We start from the raw sequence: 14,777 nt of genomic DNA on the forward strand, positions 1-14,777 counted from the left end.
ATGAATGCTTCCAAAAATTCTTTCGCGTGTAGTACGCTCTAAAACAAGCAGGAACACACAGTGCAGGATGAGAAGGACAGTCGGGGCAGTACATACGACTCTCCTTCCGCGTACCTCTTCGCCAACAGACTCTACATCTCCTACTGGGAAAATATTTTGAGGGTGTGGGAGGAATGTGATCTGGAAAGTGGCGATCTTTCAATCTAGCAACATCCTCCACCACTCCAACTCTAGGACCACTTGCCTGTTCCACTACAACAAGGCTGCCAATTACAGACTCCTGAAACTTAGCAAAAGTCATCTTTGACTCAGGGCAAGAATCCTGGTACACAACAAAAGCAGTAAACATTGCCAAGTGGAAAAGATGGATAGCCAACTTCTTGTACCAAATGTAAGCCTTACGAAGAGCAGTGTAAGGTTCCAACCTCTGATCTACTCTGTCAACACCAGCCATGTGCCTATTATAGTCTAAAATGCACACAGGTTTGCGCGCTTCAGCGACCTGACCCCAAACTGTCACAGGTGCAGTGCTTTCATCATGGATGGTAGTCAGCATGTAGACATCTCTCCTGTCTGAAAACTTCACAGCAAGAAGCTCCTGGCAACGCAACGCACTGCACTGTCCCCGCACAAGCTTTTGACAAACAAGTTCTTTCGGGAAACCTTTACGGTTAGAGCGGATTGTGCCACAAGCAACAGTGTCCATTTTGGCCAATTCCCTGAACAACCGCACACCAGTGTAGAAGTTATCTACATATAAATGGTGGCCTTTGTTAAAAAATCCTCTACCAAGTTCCCAAACAATTTTCTCAGTCACACCAAAAGTGGACGGACAACCAGGGAGGTTAATCCTAGATTCCTTACCGGTGTACACCCTGAAATTAGAGACATATCCAGTCCTACTGTCACACAGCATATACAGCTTTATTACATAGCGTGTCCTCTTACTAGGAATGTATTGCCTAAAAACCAAGCGGCCCTTGAACAACACCAAAGACTCATCCACTGCAATTTCTTTCCCAGGGGCATAAATCTCAGAAAATCGATCAACAAAGTGATCAAGGACAGGCCTAAACTTAAAAAGACGGTCACACTCAGGGTGATCTTGTGGCAACGCTAAACCATTATCAACAAAATGCATCATCCGAAGCAGAAGCAAATACCTGTCATGACTCATGACTGCCGGAAAAATAGACGTTGCCATCAAGGGACTGCTAGACCAATATGAAGACATTGATGGCTTCCTTAGCAAGCCCATCAAAAAAGTAAAACCCAAGAACTTCTTCATCTCTTCAACATTTGTGGGAGTCCACCGGGTAGCTCTAGAGTATGGCTTAAGACTGGCACTGTTGTCCCTCAAAAACTGTTCGGCATACAAATTAGTCTGCTCAACAATCTCTGCCAAAAACACATCGTCCATAAACAACTGAAAAAAATTTACCGGCAAAAAGTTTTCAGTATTCACTCTAGACCCTGGAACACCAGTAAACTCTGGCAATGCCGGCTGCACCATGCCAGGGGCAACCCAGAGGTCATCACTTTCAAAGGGAAGCCTTGCAGCCCCAGTCTGCAGCCCAGATGCCTCTTGCTGCACTACACCAACGGGAAGCCTTGCAGCCCCAGGCTGCAGCCCAGATGCCTCTTGCCGCACTATCGGCACATCAGTTTCCTCCTCTAACACAGGCACTTCATCCGCACTAAGAGTATCTTCATCATCCGATGACTCCATACGGAGAGGAAACTCACTGCCAGAATCGTCCCCTGCCTCCTCTCCCTCAGATGCAGAGTCAGTCTCTGAACCATGGTCAGAGGAAGACTCAAACAGCAAACCAACAACCTGCTGAGCAGTAATCCTGCAGCTAGCCATTATACTTACTAAGATAGAAGACTGCACAAACAAGTCAACAACAACCAACAATGTGCAAACCAAGTAAGTAAAGAAATGTGTACCTTTATCACAAAGATCAATGTACTCAAAAACTATACAATTCAATTACAAGAGACAGCTGCACTCACCAGAAACCAACTCTGCAGTGACACAGCAAAAACCAACGATATCCAACTAGAAAGAAGAAAAAAAACAAATTACTCACAAGACAACAAAATACACAGCAGAACCACCAGTAACAACACGGCAAACTGAAAAGAGCAAAAGCCTTCACCTAGAACAAAAAAGTAAAAAAAAAAAAACATTACTATTGCAATTCACAAAAAATATAACAATAAACATTATAACATGCTATGTTACTACCCAAATGGTCAATCGGGTTGTGTGCCAGGTGGGGCAGAAAACAGCAGGAAAAAAAAGGCTACTCTGACCTGGGGTGGGTGGGCCAAATACATATTATAAAAATTGCACCCTGGAAGCGATACTTGCCAAAGGGGTCACTTCCATTTTTATTTACACTAATTCCCTGGTGTCTAGTGGGCTTTTCTGCCCCCCCCCCGGGGCCAGAAACGGCTACACAAAAAAACGATCTGCCCCTAGGGGGGGCAGAAAAGTCTTGAAAAATATTTGGGCCCCCAGGAAGCGACCCTTGCCCAAGGGGCCGCTTCCTTTACTCAAAAAAACACATCCCTGGTGTCTAGTGGGCTTTTCTGCCCCCCGGGGGCAGAAACGGACCGAAAGTCGACCGATCTGCCCCCAGGGGGGGCAGAAAAGTCTTCCACTAAATTATGCCCCCAAGTAAGTGACCCTTGCCCAAGGGGTCGCTTCCTAACTGAAGATTAAGACATCCCTGGTGTCTAGTGGGCTTTTCTGCCCCCCCGAAAGTCAACCGATCTGCCCCCAGGGGGGCAGAAAAGTCTTCCAGAAAATTATGCCCCCAAGGAAGCGACCCTTGCCCAAGGGGTCGCTCCCTAAATGAATTACAAGACATCCCTGGTGTTTAGTGGGCTTTTCTGCCCCCCCTGGGGGCAGAAACGGACCGAAAGTCGACCGATCTGCCCCCAGGGGGGGGGGGGCAGAAAAGTCTTACCATAAATTATGCCCCCTAGGAAGCGACCCTTGCCCAAGGGGTCGCTTCCCTACTGAATAAAAAGACATCCCTGGTGTCTAGTGGGGCATCCCTGCTCCACGATCGCTACGCTGTGCACGATCGTGGGACAGGAATGCCCAGCATTGAGACATCAGGGGAGAGGAAATACTCTTTTCTCTCACCCGATGCCTCAAGGCCTCCGAATTCCGCCCCCCCCGCCACACCGGAGCCAAACACTCACCGTCTCCGTTGGACGCGCTGGAAGAAATGAATTCCAGCGCGTCCAACGCTTCCTGATGACGTCGGCGCGCGCTGTGCGCGCTGACGTCATCAGGAAGCGTGGGGGGGCTCGGGGGTGGCAGCGGAAACTCTTCCGCTGCCAACCCCCCAATTGCCACCCGGTTGGGACCCCTATGATGAAGCATGACACCAACTAGGTTGGTGTGTGAGGGGTCTTCTCACTTACCTAGTGGGTTCCCAAGCACTGCTTGACAGTGGTTGTACCAACACTCTTGGGTTCGTCCAACTTTGATAATACTAACCCCCCAATTGATGCCAAGATCGAGCCCCCAGGGGGGGAGCGCCAGCGCTTCCCCCAGGGGCTGTGCTCATGACGGAGCGGTTCCGTCATGAGCACAGCCCAACCGATGCTCATGACGGAACCACTCCGTCATGAGCATCGAAGGGGTTAAACTGTATACCTAACAGGTCAAAAACCTCCTGTTGTACTTGTGGGAGGTGAGAAACCTACCTAATGTTACATCTTGCCATCTTTAAACCTCTGACACTCCTGATGAGATCCACTCTTTGGATACGTTTCAGTAAGTCATAAACTATCCATCTGATCTTTAAAGTTGACCACAGAGTCACCTCCAGGCAAGAACAGATCATGCATGCATGGCAAATCATCCTTAGTATTTTTGAGTCAGTGCTCAGCAGTGAGAGTGCCAGTCTGAGTTGCTATACTCCCTTAATTCATTTATTATCCTTTACTGATGTCATGGTTACTGCCCACATCATCTGGTCCTTTGTAAGGGAACTATCAGCATTCCTTGATCCCATCCCTGACATAAGTATAAACCTTCAGTCCCCTATGCCATTTCCCCCTCGTCTTTCAGAGCCTGTACTACCTGGGTTTTTCTTCAGTTTGATGTAGCATTGTACCAATGAGTGCCTGTTTTCACTCTTTGAGTATTAGCGACAATCTTTACACGGCCACTGGGTGGTGATTTGTTGGGCATTGGCATGAAATAGTCCAAGGTAAGGGCTGCACTGGTGAGGTGGAGGTGTTCAGAGTAAATTATCCAGGGGTGTTATGTTCCCCTGGGAGAGAGGTGAGCAGTGTGTTTGCATCGCTAAATAAAGGGGTATAGGGCACATGGAGTCCCCCAGAACAACGAGTGGGCTATAAGGCACTTACCTATGTGGGTAATGGGTGTCTATGCTTGTGTGTGTATGTATGTTCGTGGGTCCTAGGGCACACACAGGTTTGTGTTTGTGCGTGAGCTAGTGTATGTGTATTTCACACTTCCTTAATGCACATTTATTCTCTCTCACCAGTTGAGCCTACCTGTTACCCTGCCTGTTTGGCTGATGAATACTGTTTGCTGCCAGAGGGAGTGTGCATGTGCAATTCAACCATGCACCAAGGAGCACGTAAGTCTGGACTCTTTCCCTTCATGTTCCAATAAAAAGTAAATAAAGGGTGTAAGAAATTAGGTTATTGTTTGAGGGGTGTGGCAACAACCACAATCCCTGTCAGGGTGAACCACTAAAGTCACTAAAGCAGTCAGGCTTAAGTTAGAGGCCATGTGTAAAGTATGTGTGCAGTGCACAAACAGTAATACACTGAAAACACAACATAGGAACAATCCCATACTGATTTAGAAAAGTACTGTATATTTGAACAAATACCAGACGACAAAAATACAATAAGCAGAACTGAATAGATTGAATTGCAATGTTTTGGATAAAAATATCTGCAAAACAGGTAGTGCTAACTCTGGGTATCTGGTCACGATGGACTGGAACAAAGATACAAGTTCAGAACCACTGTGATGGAGTGCAAGACGTACACAGGACCGGGTTTGGCTGCTAGGAGTTGTACCTTAAGTCCTGGGTGCTAGATTTGTTCAGTGGTGCTTTGTGAGGCCTCATGTTGGTTGGTGTTGGGTCCGATGAAGCTTTTAGCTGGGCAGTGAGGCTTTGTGGAGCGTTGTGCCACTCGGCATCAGTTCCAATGAAGCTGCCAGCTGTGCGACAAGGCTTTGCAGGGTTTTACGTAGCTTTGCACCAGCCTTCAGTTAGACAAGCGGGCAGTGCTTTATGAGGCTTGCTAAGGCCAAGGGTCTGTTGGGCAGTTCTTGGGGATCAGGACTCATGACAAAAAGCAGCAGATGCCCCCCACCGCAATTTAGACTGTAGGAGGCGCTATGCTCTCTAAACAAAGCAGACAGAAATTCTGCAATGTTTGAGTCGAAGTCCCAAGTCCGTCAAACTCTACATAACGTCATTAGTTAGAAGAGAAAGAGGGCAAACTGTGTTCTGGTGCCCTGGAACTGTTTACAGGGGCAAAAACAAAACTGCAGACTGGGTGGACTAGTTGAGGCTCGCTCATTGAAGAGCTCAAACAACAGTATTGCTCCACCAGCACAACTTTTAAAACCATTAACACAACCACTGTTCTAGCAGCGGGATGAACCAATTTAGAGGTGATATTTACTTTATTTGGGCCAGCCGCTAATGCCCCCTGGGGCTTCAGAATTGTTGTATTATTTTCTTAGTCTCTCTTTTCATCATTTGGCCACCTTCCTCCACAGTAAAGCATGCTGTGCGTTTGGGTGTTTCTAGGAGCAGGGACAGCTTCCCCTCGCCCTTATTGAAGGATACTTTTTGTTCTTGCTAGCACCCCAAATACTAAAATGCTTCTCAATGCTGCGTCAATCTGCTGGGCTAGTTTACAACAGAAGGATGCGAATTCTTAAATAACGAGCTTCCCACATAAAAGAAGTAAAGTGTTCCGTAAATATTTGTAATATATGTATAGCTAAAGATTAATGGAAGAAGACATGGGTAAATAAGTGTCTAAATACAGTGATGTAATATCTGACGTCATCAGCAGAGGATTGCGGTCGCGTGAGTTATAGTTGCCTGCAGTAACTATAACGGGCGCGTCCATTTGTCTGTGATTGGTGTGTACTGTGGAATTTATTAGCACATGCGGGGCAGTTACCTTTGTTCATAGGAGTGTCATTTTCTATCCATGAATCACATACGATGCTTTGGAACAACACAGATCATAAACTAAAACGGAATACCTCGTACACCTCACTAGAGAGCCATGCCAGCAGACAGGCAGATTACAAAGAGATAGATACTGTTTTTTTGCAATTCATCATTTCCCACCCGGTTTTTCGAATCTTACATGCGCCATTAAACGAGGAGAGTGTTAGCAGTTACACATATGCTGAACTTGCAAAGCCATTTCGTTGCAGTTTAGAAATGGACAGGCACAAGTGTCATAGTAGTAGCCCAGATACATGTAAGAGGTGGAGAGGCAAAGAAATTCTTAGAGGACACTAAGCCAGATTTGAGCCTGAGAAATGGGTTCTCTCTAACTGCCAAAGTAAATGCCATGGTTTGCGTGCCCAGGGTAGAATACATTCAAGGATCTATTGTTCTGTCTTTTTAGTGTTTTTGCCTTCCCATGCATGTTACCTGGTGTCTTTGCCACAGCCAAGTCATCTATGGCAGGCACTCCTGGCCTAAGCATAAGCCACCAGCCTCTGAATCTGCTCACAGCAAGATCTATTACCTAGCCAACAAATTACTTTTATCATCATCACCACCTCTAGCAAACATCTCAGACTCCTACACAAATCCCTTCTCTTTTATTAGACCCCAAAACAAAGTAAGTATTACTTGCGAAATAACTGGGTCTAACATTATATGCACAATGTCCGGATAATTTGCTGGTAATCTTCTTTATGTCAAGTCCAACTTTTCCTCATCCCAATCCTAATCTTTGAGATGTAAACCATACACTTCTTAATGACAGAACACCTAAAAGTTCTTTCTTCCATTTTTTTAAGGCCTCCACAGAAAGAGGTATTCGATGGTCAAACCTCCCCTGCTTTATATCATGCTCATAAGGGGGTGGAGGGGCGAATGGCTTGCAAGACTATGACAAGGAGGAATAGGACTCGATGTAATGAAGGTTATCCGTCAGTCATCAGAATGCTATCACCTCATCCCTTGTCCCTTAGCATACTCTTTATATATGAGGAGATAGTAAACAACAAGAACAAGCGGGTTGTGTGATGAAACTACACATGCGTTTACCATGCATGCCGGTTTGACGCGGTCTTTACCATGCAAGTCTCAACCACACATATGCCTTTAACACGCATGCCTTTACAGCAAATTGATCGTTGTTAAGGCATGAATGGCAAAGACATATTTGTGGTTAAGACTTATCAGGTACGTTTTACCCCCTGATCCCTAACCACACCCTAAGTCCTAAAACTACCCCTCTCTCTCATGCAAACCAACCCCCTCTCTTCAAGTCCTAAAAACTTCCCTGCCCCCCAGGTCCTAAATACTACCCTGCCCTCCCCTAAGCCCTAAAAACTACTGAGCCCTAAAAACTACCCTGACCACGCCCAGCCCTAAAAACGACCTCGACCCCCAGTCCTGAAAACTACCCCAACCCTTACAAACTACCCCCAAAACCCACCCCCACTTACCTCCCCGTGTCCTCACCCGATCCTTCTTCTTCCTGCTTCCGCCCAGCAGCAGCCAGCAGCTAGACCATGCACTGTCTTAACCATGCACATGAGTGGTTAAGGCATATGCGTGGTTAAGACAAGCATGTTAGTGCTTGCATTGTCTGACTGTTTCCCGAACAAGGGCCCTGAACAAAATAACTTATGACAAGTAAAGAAGTAGGTGAGTCATCTGACTTTGTCTTTATCTAGACCTCCAAGGGCTTCAAAGGCACCTAACTGACAACAGAGAGAGGAGACAGAAAGACCCAAGTTAAAACCATTGAAAAGAAATTCAGAAACTTTAAACTGGTTGCAGGAAAGAAGATTCTAGAAGAGCACCAATGAGAGGAAGAAACCCAGTGTTGATTATTATATTTGCTAATGGAAGGCCTGCACAACACTTGGATAGAAAATAGCCACTCTTGGTGTGACCTCTAAATCACAGTTGCACCTCTGTTTATTTCAAAAGTCATGGGAAGGTCAGCGATAACCTTTGGAGTGAGGGCTGGGACAAGATAAGCCATCTTAGTGGAGAAGAGGCAGAAGTCAAAAGACACTCTAGACTCATGGACACTTCTTGAGATAAAGGGGAAACAAGATTACTACTTCCTTGCAGAAGGAACTAGGATTACCTTGGCATTCCTTCTCTGAGCTCTGAGGAGCAAACCTTCTAGTAAGGAAAAGGCAAGGTAAACAGAACAAGCATTGGCATAGTCAATAGGTCTCGCCTTTGGGACCTTATAAGGGTTTAGCCATGCAACAGTTGATGTTGTTGCACCAAGGATATTGTGCTGGATAACCAAACACTTATAAGGTCCCAAAGGCGAAACCTATTGGCTATGCCAATGCTTGTTTCATTTTGTTTGCTGATTCAAGAGGGATCAGTAAAAAAAATATCATGGTGGGGGGAAGTAACATGGCTGGGATGTAGATTCACAGACGCCTGGGGAAGCAGTTCAGAGGAATGCAGGTTGTGGGAAGCAACACAGAGGGCATGAGTGAAGGGAAGGATGCGGGAAGGGGAAGCAAACAGAGAAAGGAAAATTGGGAAGAACACATGGATGAGATAGAGCACAACAGTACAGATTATTGCAAATGTTTCCGTTCTGAAATGATGCGACTGTGAAAGAACTAAAACGAGTCTCTTTGAAGTTACATCAAAGTCTTCGTCGAGATTTTCTTTTCCACCCTGAGGGTGAGGGCAGAAATGGAGGGCACCTGCTTTTAAGAAATGCTGGTGCTCAGTACCGGCAAGACCCGGCCCACTTAAAGCCCTGAAGGGGTGCCCCATTCAGCACTGTATACTGGAAGAGAATCACAAACAGCTTTGAATTAACAACTGTCTATGACAGACCAAAGCTCTGATGAGGGAGGACGTGGGTTTGGGATCAGTGGCCTGGACAGCTTGTCATGGGCCCTAGTCGAAGTAAGGAAAAGAGCCATTGACTGATGTGAGAACTGTGAAACACAGGAATATTCTTAGTTCAGAGGGCCCCTCGGGCCTGTGTCCTGGTGCCACTGCTCCTGCTGCACCAATTGACATTACACCCCTGTTGTGGGTAGCTGTCCTTCAGCATGTCACGTGCTGTACAAATACCCACCATACCGTGTGTCGGGCCCCTGCTGCACTCTGGGGCGGGGCCTGCCTGGCTTGTGATGCCGCTTCCTACTGTACTGCTTGGAATGTAAGGTCCGTATCCAAACAGCCACCAAAACTCAGCCAGTTTTTCAGGGATGGGCACCATCCTGTGCCTGAACCCCTCCACCTCTGTGTGCACGTACTTGCAAGGGGCAGGGGCACGCATGCAGTGCACCCCTCGCCCCCGACAGCCGGGGAGCCGGGCCCCGCAGCAGCCGCTCATCTGGTACGCATTTGCAGACTCTGAAGTAAGCCTTCATTAAGTGGCAGGAGCACACTGCTTCTGATTCATTCACCAGCGCAGTGAAACGCTCAGTTTTCTTTCACAGAATCTTCGGTGGGGGCTAAAAAGCACCACGTCCAGGGAGAAGAGGGATTCTGACGGCGCGTCTCACTCCCGGACTCCCAAATATAAACTCCCTGCACGTCTTTCACCCTCAGACACTCACGCTCCATATTTACTCAAAAGGTCATGAATGGGACATTTTGTTTCCCCGCCCCCAGTTATTTTATAGACCTAAATTATGCCTGTGCCCTCGCCTCTGCTCTCAATTGACTGTATGGGAACACTGTAAAGAAAAGAAAGGAAAAAAAATCACACCCAGCTGCTGATGAATGCGCGTGTATTTGTTGGCTCATGCCACCCTACCCACCACCCAGGAAAAAGTTTGGATATGACCTTTGGTGGAGTTGTCAAGCCATTTTTAACGTGTGGTAGGAAAGCAGGGACCTTGCAAGACTAAACCACATGGGACACTTGTTCTAAAGAAAACTTACTGAAAGAAACTGAAAAGTTCTCTTAAAATATACCTTGGGCAAAGAAATAAGTTGTTCCAAATCATAATACAAACTTAGCAATATGAAACAATGTTCCTGTCGGTAGCTGGAGAGTGTCACCATATCTGAGACTGAGATGCATACTTTTCACTTAAAAGACAAAAATCCAAAATCGCAATTTAATCAAAAAAGGTTTAGCAAAAAAAAGATTATGTTGATAAACAGATATATACTAAGCAAAACGAAACAGCATAGCAAGCTAGATAGAAACTACAGTCCATCAGAATAGTGAATTACAAAGTAGAACCCTTAACACAGGCAACTGGTCACAGATAGAGACCGGGAGATCACAGACCTGAGCTTCAAACATAAACTTAGAAGGCAGTCAGGCCAGATCTGTCAACAATGGGACCTGGGTCTAGTGGAAAATGAATTACACTATGCTGTGGAGACTCAGAACGGGAACTTTGAGGAAATCGTCTACATGAGTAAAGTCTGAAAGTCTTACGAGTGAGCATAAAATTCGGGTATTGCTGTGGGAACACCAGCAAAAGTCCAGACTACCTGCAACACCAGAGACACAAAAATCATTGATGCAAAATCCCGCTAACCTTCAGACACTTTGGCAAGACATGAAAACTCAAACCATTGTTTTGCACTGAACTGACAGTGCCCCCTGCGGTGGTAGGTTGGCATGTCCTTCTAAGGGGGGCTGGACTCGTTTTCTCCATACCTGAATAAAGAACCTGCCTCCGTGGCTCCGTTTAACCACGATGAGTGCTTTCCTGTTCGGCGGGGGGGGGGCCCAAGTCCCAGGAGCACTCAGTGGGGCAACGTGTACCCAGCAAAATACATTTGGCGTCTTGGCTGCTGCTACTGATGAATACAATTATGCAATAGAAGTCTCCGTTTGTGTTCCCAGGCCAACCCCTGACTTTATCACTTCAGAGCAGTGACTGGCCTCTGAACACAAACAGCTCCCCGACACCCCCACCCCAACTTCACCCAAATCACTCACTGCTGAGCTCCAGCACACTGCTGCCGAGTTGTTTGTTTTGGGGTGTTGGTGTGTGGCAGCATGGGTGAGGGAGATGGGGCAGGGCAAAGAATGTGCTGATGAAGTGTTAAAAATCTCGCCTGCTTTATGCTAAACAAAGAATAAAAATTAGTTTGTAAATGTGCCACTGGAGCCAAGAGCCCCCCTGAAGATTAGCACCGTTGTCTGGGCCCAGCTCGCCCGTGCCAAAAGCCGGCGTTGCCTGCTGTGTACACAGATCAGGGCATGTTTCCATTACTGCGAATTGGTTGAGCGAGACGCCCTGACCAAAAGGCACTGCTTCTACGGCAGTGTCCGCGCAAAATGCACAGCTGACTGTGGTATTGTTGCCAAAAGACTGCCGACCTTTCGTAAATTTCGCCACGGAGTTATCAACACATCCAGCGTGGTTAATACATAGTGGTGGTAGTAGGGTAATGATCGGTGGCCTAAAACAAAAGCTGACCAATCTGTAATCATGGCGCAGCTATCGAGAATACACCGGAGTAGAATTAACAGCAGGGCACATTTAAGAACAGTACTAAACACAAGGAAACAACAAGCATTGGCCGCGCGGCCGTGAAAGTAACGGCCGCGCGGCCGTGAAAGCGATCGCAATCAAAGCGAAAGTGATCGCGATCGCTAGGACGGGATGCGCTGTGTGGCAAGCACGCGAGTGGTGCGCAGCAGTGATTGGCGGCTGCGCGCGTGCACTCAAGCTTTAGGCCACAGGCAGCACTTTAAAAATCCCAAATACAAAATGTCTCTCCGAGCCAGCGCAAGCGCTGGGGCTCAGCGAGACATAAAAAGGGGAGGCCAGGGAGTATCCATTCCAATTGTCCCTTTGTGGCCCTTCTCCTGGCAAAGTACAGCTGTGTCCATGTCATTTGCAAATCAATCCAAGGTTCACTTATCTTCAAAAGGATGTTCTGAAAAAGTTACATATTTAGCAAAACTCCATGGAGGAGGAGATCATGCTCAGGGAATTTGGTTTCATATTGCCTAACCTGGGAATGTTGCTGGCTTTGAGGTATATGTGGTGGGATTCCACCCATGATCAGATCTGATGAGCCACCAATGTTAGAGAATGTGAACTCACTCCTGCCTGGTGGTTTATATATGCCATGGCCACCTGGTTGTTAGTCTTGATCAGTACTGCTTGTTTCAATCATCGTGCAAAATGGAGAAGAGCTTGTATAAATACAGACTAATATCTCAAATGTCAATGATGTAGAAGATGACAAGTAAGAGGGCTATTGTGAAATCTGGCCCAGGGTGCTAGGAATTCTGATTCAGCCAGGTCCACTTAGACTTGAAGCCCTTGATTGACTGGTGCTGATCTTCTCTCTAGAAGCTACGAGAGGCGCAATTAGAGGAGGGAAATAATCTTTCTGTATGAGATGTTGAAGAGTCATCCTGAAAATTTGAGCTGTTGACTTGAATGTTGCTGATGCTTTACAAAATTTAGAAGAACTCTATTAGAACTTGAAGGTTGCAGACTTGTTATCTGTGTAGTTTTGACAGTTGCATGGAAGAGGCATGGACCATCCCATCATATAAGTATGGCTGGATGTGTATATTTTGTTCATGAAGAAAATCAACCAGGAAAGCCATGACCTTAGTGAATACACACAGGACAGATTTCAGCCCAAAAGGATGAACCTAAATTGGAAGTGCCCTTCTGGAAGAGCAAACTATAGGTTGCTGATGCGGCTAGTTAATGAGTAATTAATGGGTATTTGAAAGTATGCATTTCTAAAGTCTATTGAAGTTTGAGAAAATCTACCTCAGACAGAGCTGGGATGATGAGCTGAAGTGTGCCTGTAAGAAATTGGATTATTATTTGGGGTGGATGACTGCCCACCTCAAGGAATAATCACAACTGTTAGCGGGGTGAACGCTTAAAGTCGCTATATAAACCTGAGCTCAACCCTCTGGTAGCTATGGCACAAAACAGATGGCTTAACTTAGGGCAATGTGTATTTATGCAGTAGTAAGACAATAATAAAGTCAAACTACCAAGCAATAAAAATCCCAAACCCACTTATGCATACTAGAGTAAACTTTACTAAACAAATTGACAACAATCTAATGAGGGGAACCAGAGATGTGAGTTTTTTTTAAAAAAGCACCCAAAAAACTTCTGGGAAATATACATCACACCACTTCACACTTCAACCTCGGCTGAGCATAGGCTGAGAGTTGTTGGAGAGTTAATACAAATTACCTTCCAGGAACTTCAGGAAGGAAAATATTAACTTTTGTAATTTGATTTTTTCTTAATATTTATTAAAATTATGACATCACCATTCAATTGGGCTAGCGGGACTGGAATTGGATAGTCGTTTAATTATTTTTCTAGCTGGTCCCATTCCAGAGATACAGTATTAGTAGTTTATTTTGTACTCTGATTTTCTGTAGAGGACAGCTAGACCTGCGACAGTGAAATTAGCTTTTAGGGCCTTGTCACTATGGGGATATGGTAAAGCTAATTTTCTTCCTGTCCCACTTTTAAATTCCATGCACCTTGCCTAGTGGCCTACAAGGCTTACGTAGGGGTGAGCTAATAATATTTAAATGGGAGGTTGCACTGCAGATTTTGCACTGCAGCAGTCAGGGTTAGGCCTGTAGGCATGTTTGCACTGCTACCCTAATGGGCGGCACAATAGGTTCTGCAGTCAACTTGTGGCGTTTAACTGCCAGCCCCGGGGTGCACTTTCTACATCACATACTAGGGACTTACAGACAGGCATGTGTTAAATGTGCCAATAAGGGATAAGCCATTTTAAGCATGTTTAAAGGGAGAGCACAGTCACTGTAACCCAGGTTAGCAGCGAAAAATGCACAGAATTCTAATAAAATAGGGTCCAACAAACGTTGAAAGGTCTGGGGTGACCACGCAGAAAAGGCAGATTCCCTACAGTGTCCATTCTGGACCAATGTATGTACATCCTTCAAATCTATTATGGGTCAAAAATTATCTGATGGGGTCTGAACACGGAATAGCATTGAATAAGTGCCCGCCCTGTTAGTTAGGAAGAGCAATTATAACCGCTCTCTTCTAGACCAGTTTTTGTATGCTCATTTGAATTGCCTCTCATCTGACAGCATTATCCAGAAGGTTGTAGGAGGAGGTTCAACAAGGGCGATTTTGTGCACCTTATGCACAATATCTAAGACCCTTTGGTTTGAATGACCTTGGAGCCAAATATCTATGACGGCCTCCTACTGTGTGTCTGAACAAGAGGGGTTATGACCCTGGGAAGATCAAGACCCCTAATCATGAACTACCCCTCTGAATGAACCTCCACAAGAGACTACGGGGTGCGGGGGGGAGGGGTAGGGGTCGTACTTAGGTGAAGATTTTTCCATATACTGAAAAAAGAATTCAGGGGTTAAAGGGACTATCTAAATTCTGGTCTTCAGCTGTGGTCTGACCAATTCCTCCACATGTGGGCCAAGCGAGGCCGTATTCCAGGAATGAAAGTTTTTTTGTGAAAAAGGGATTTCTGGGCTCAGTATCCTTTACCAGCACACAATCAAACATTTCTTTGCCACTGAAACTGTTCTCAGGGCGGAAG

General features: G+C 46.0%; 1 protein-coding gene across 1 annotated transcript in view; it reads left to right on the top strand.

The window, feature by feature from the left end:
• The window catches only part of LOC146857279 (uromodulin-like), a 139,637-nt gene that overhangs the window by 59,038 nt on the left and 65,822 nt on the right, over window positions 1-14,777 (top strand). The window contains exon 4 of the mRNA XM_085647027.1: window positions 4,539-4,634. Within this exon, the coding sequence (XP_085503153.1) occupies window positions 4,539-4,634 (96 nt within the window). The remainder of the gene's footprint in view (window positions 1-4,538; window positions 4,635-14,777) is intronic.

Source organism: Triturus cristatus, chromosome 3_2 (assembly GCF_964204655.1).
Source record: "Triturus cristatus chromosome 3_2, aTriCri1.1, whole genome shotgun sequence".
NCBI lineage: Eukaryota > Metazoa > Chordata > Amphibia > Caudata > Salamandridae > Triturus > Triturus cristatus.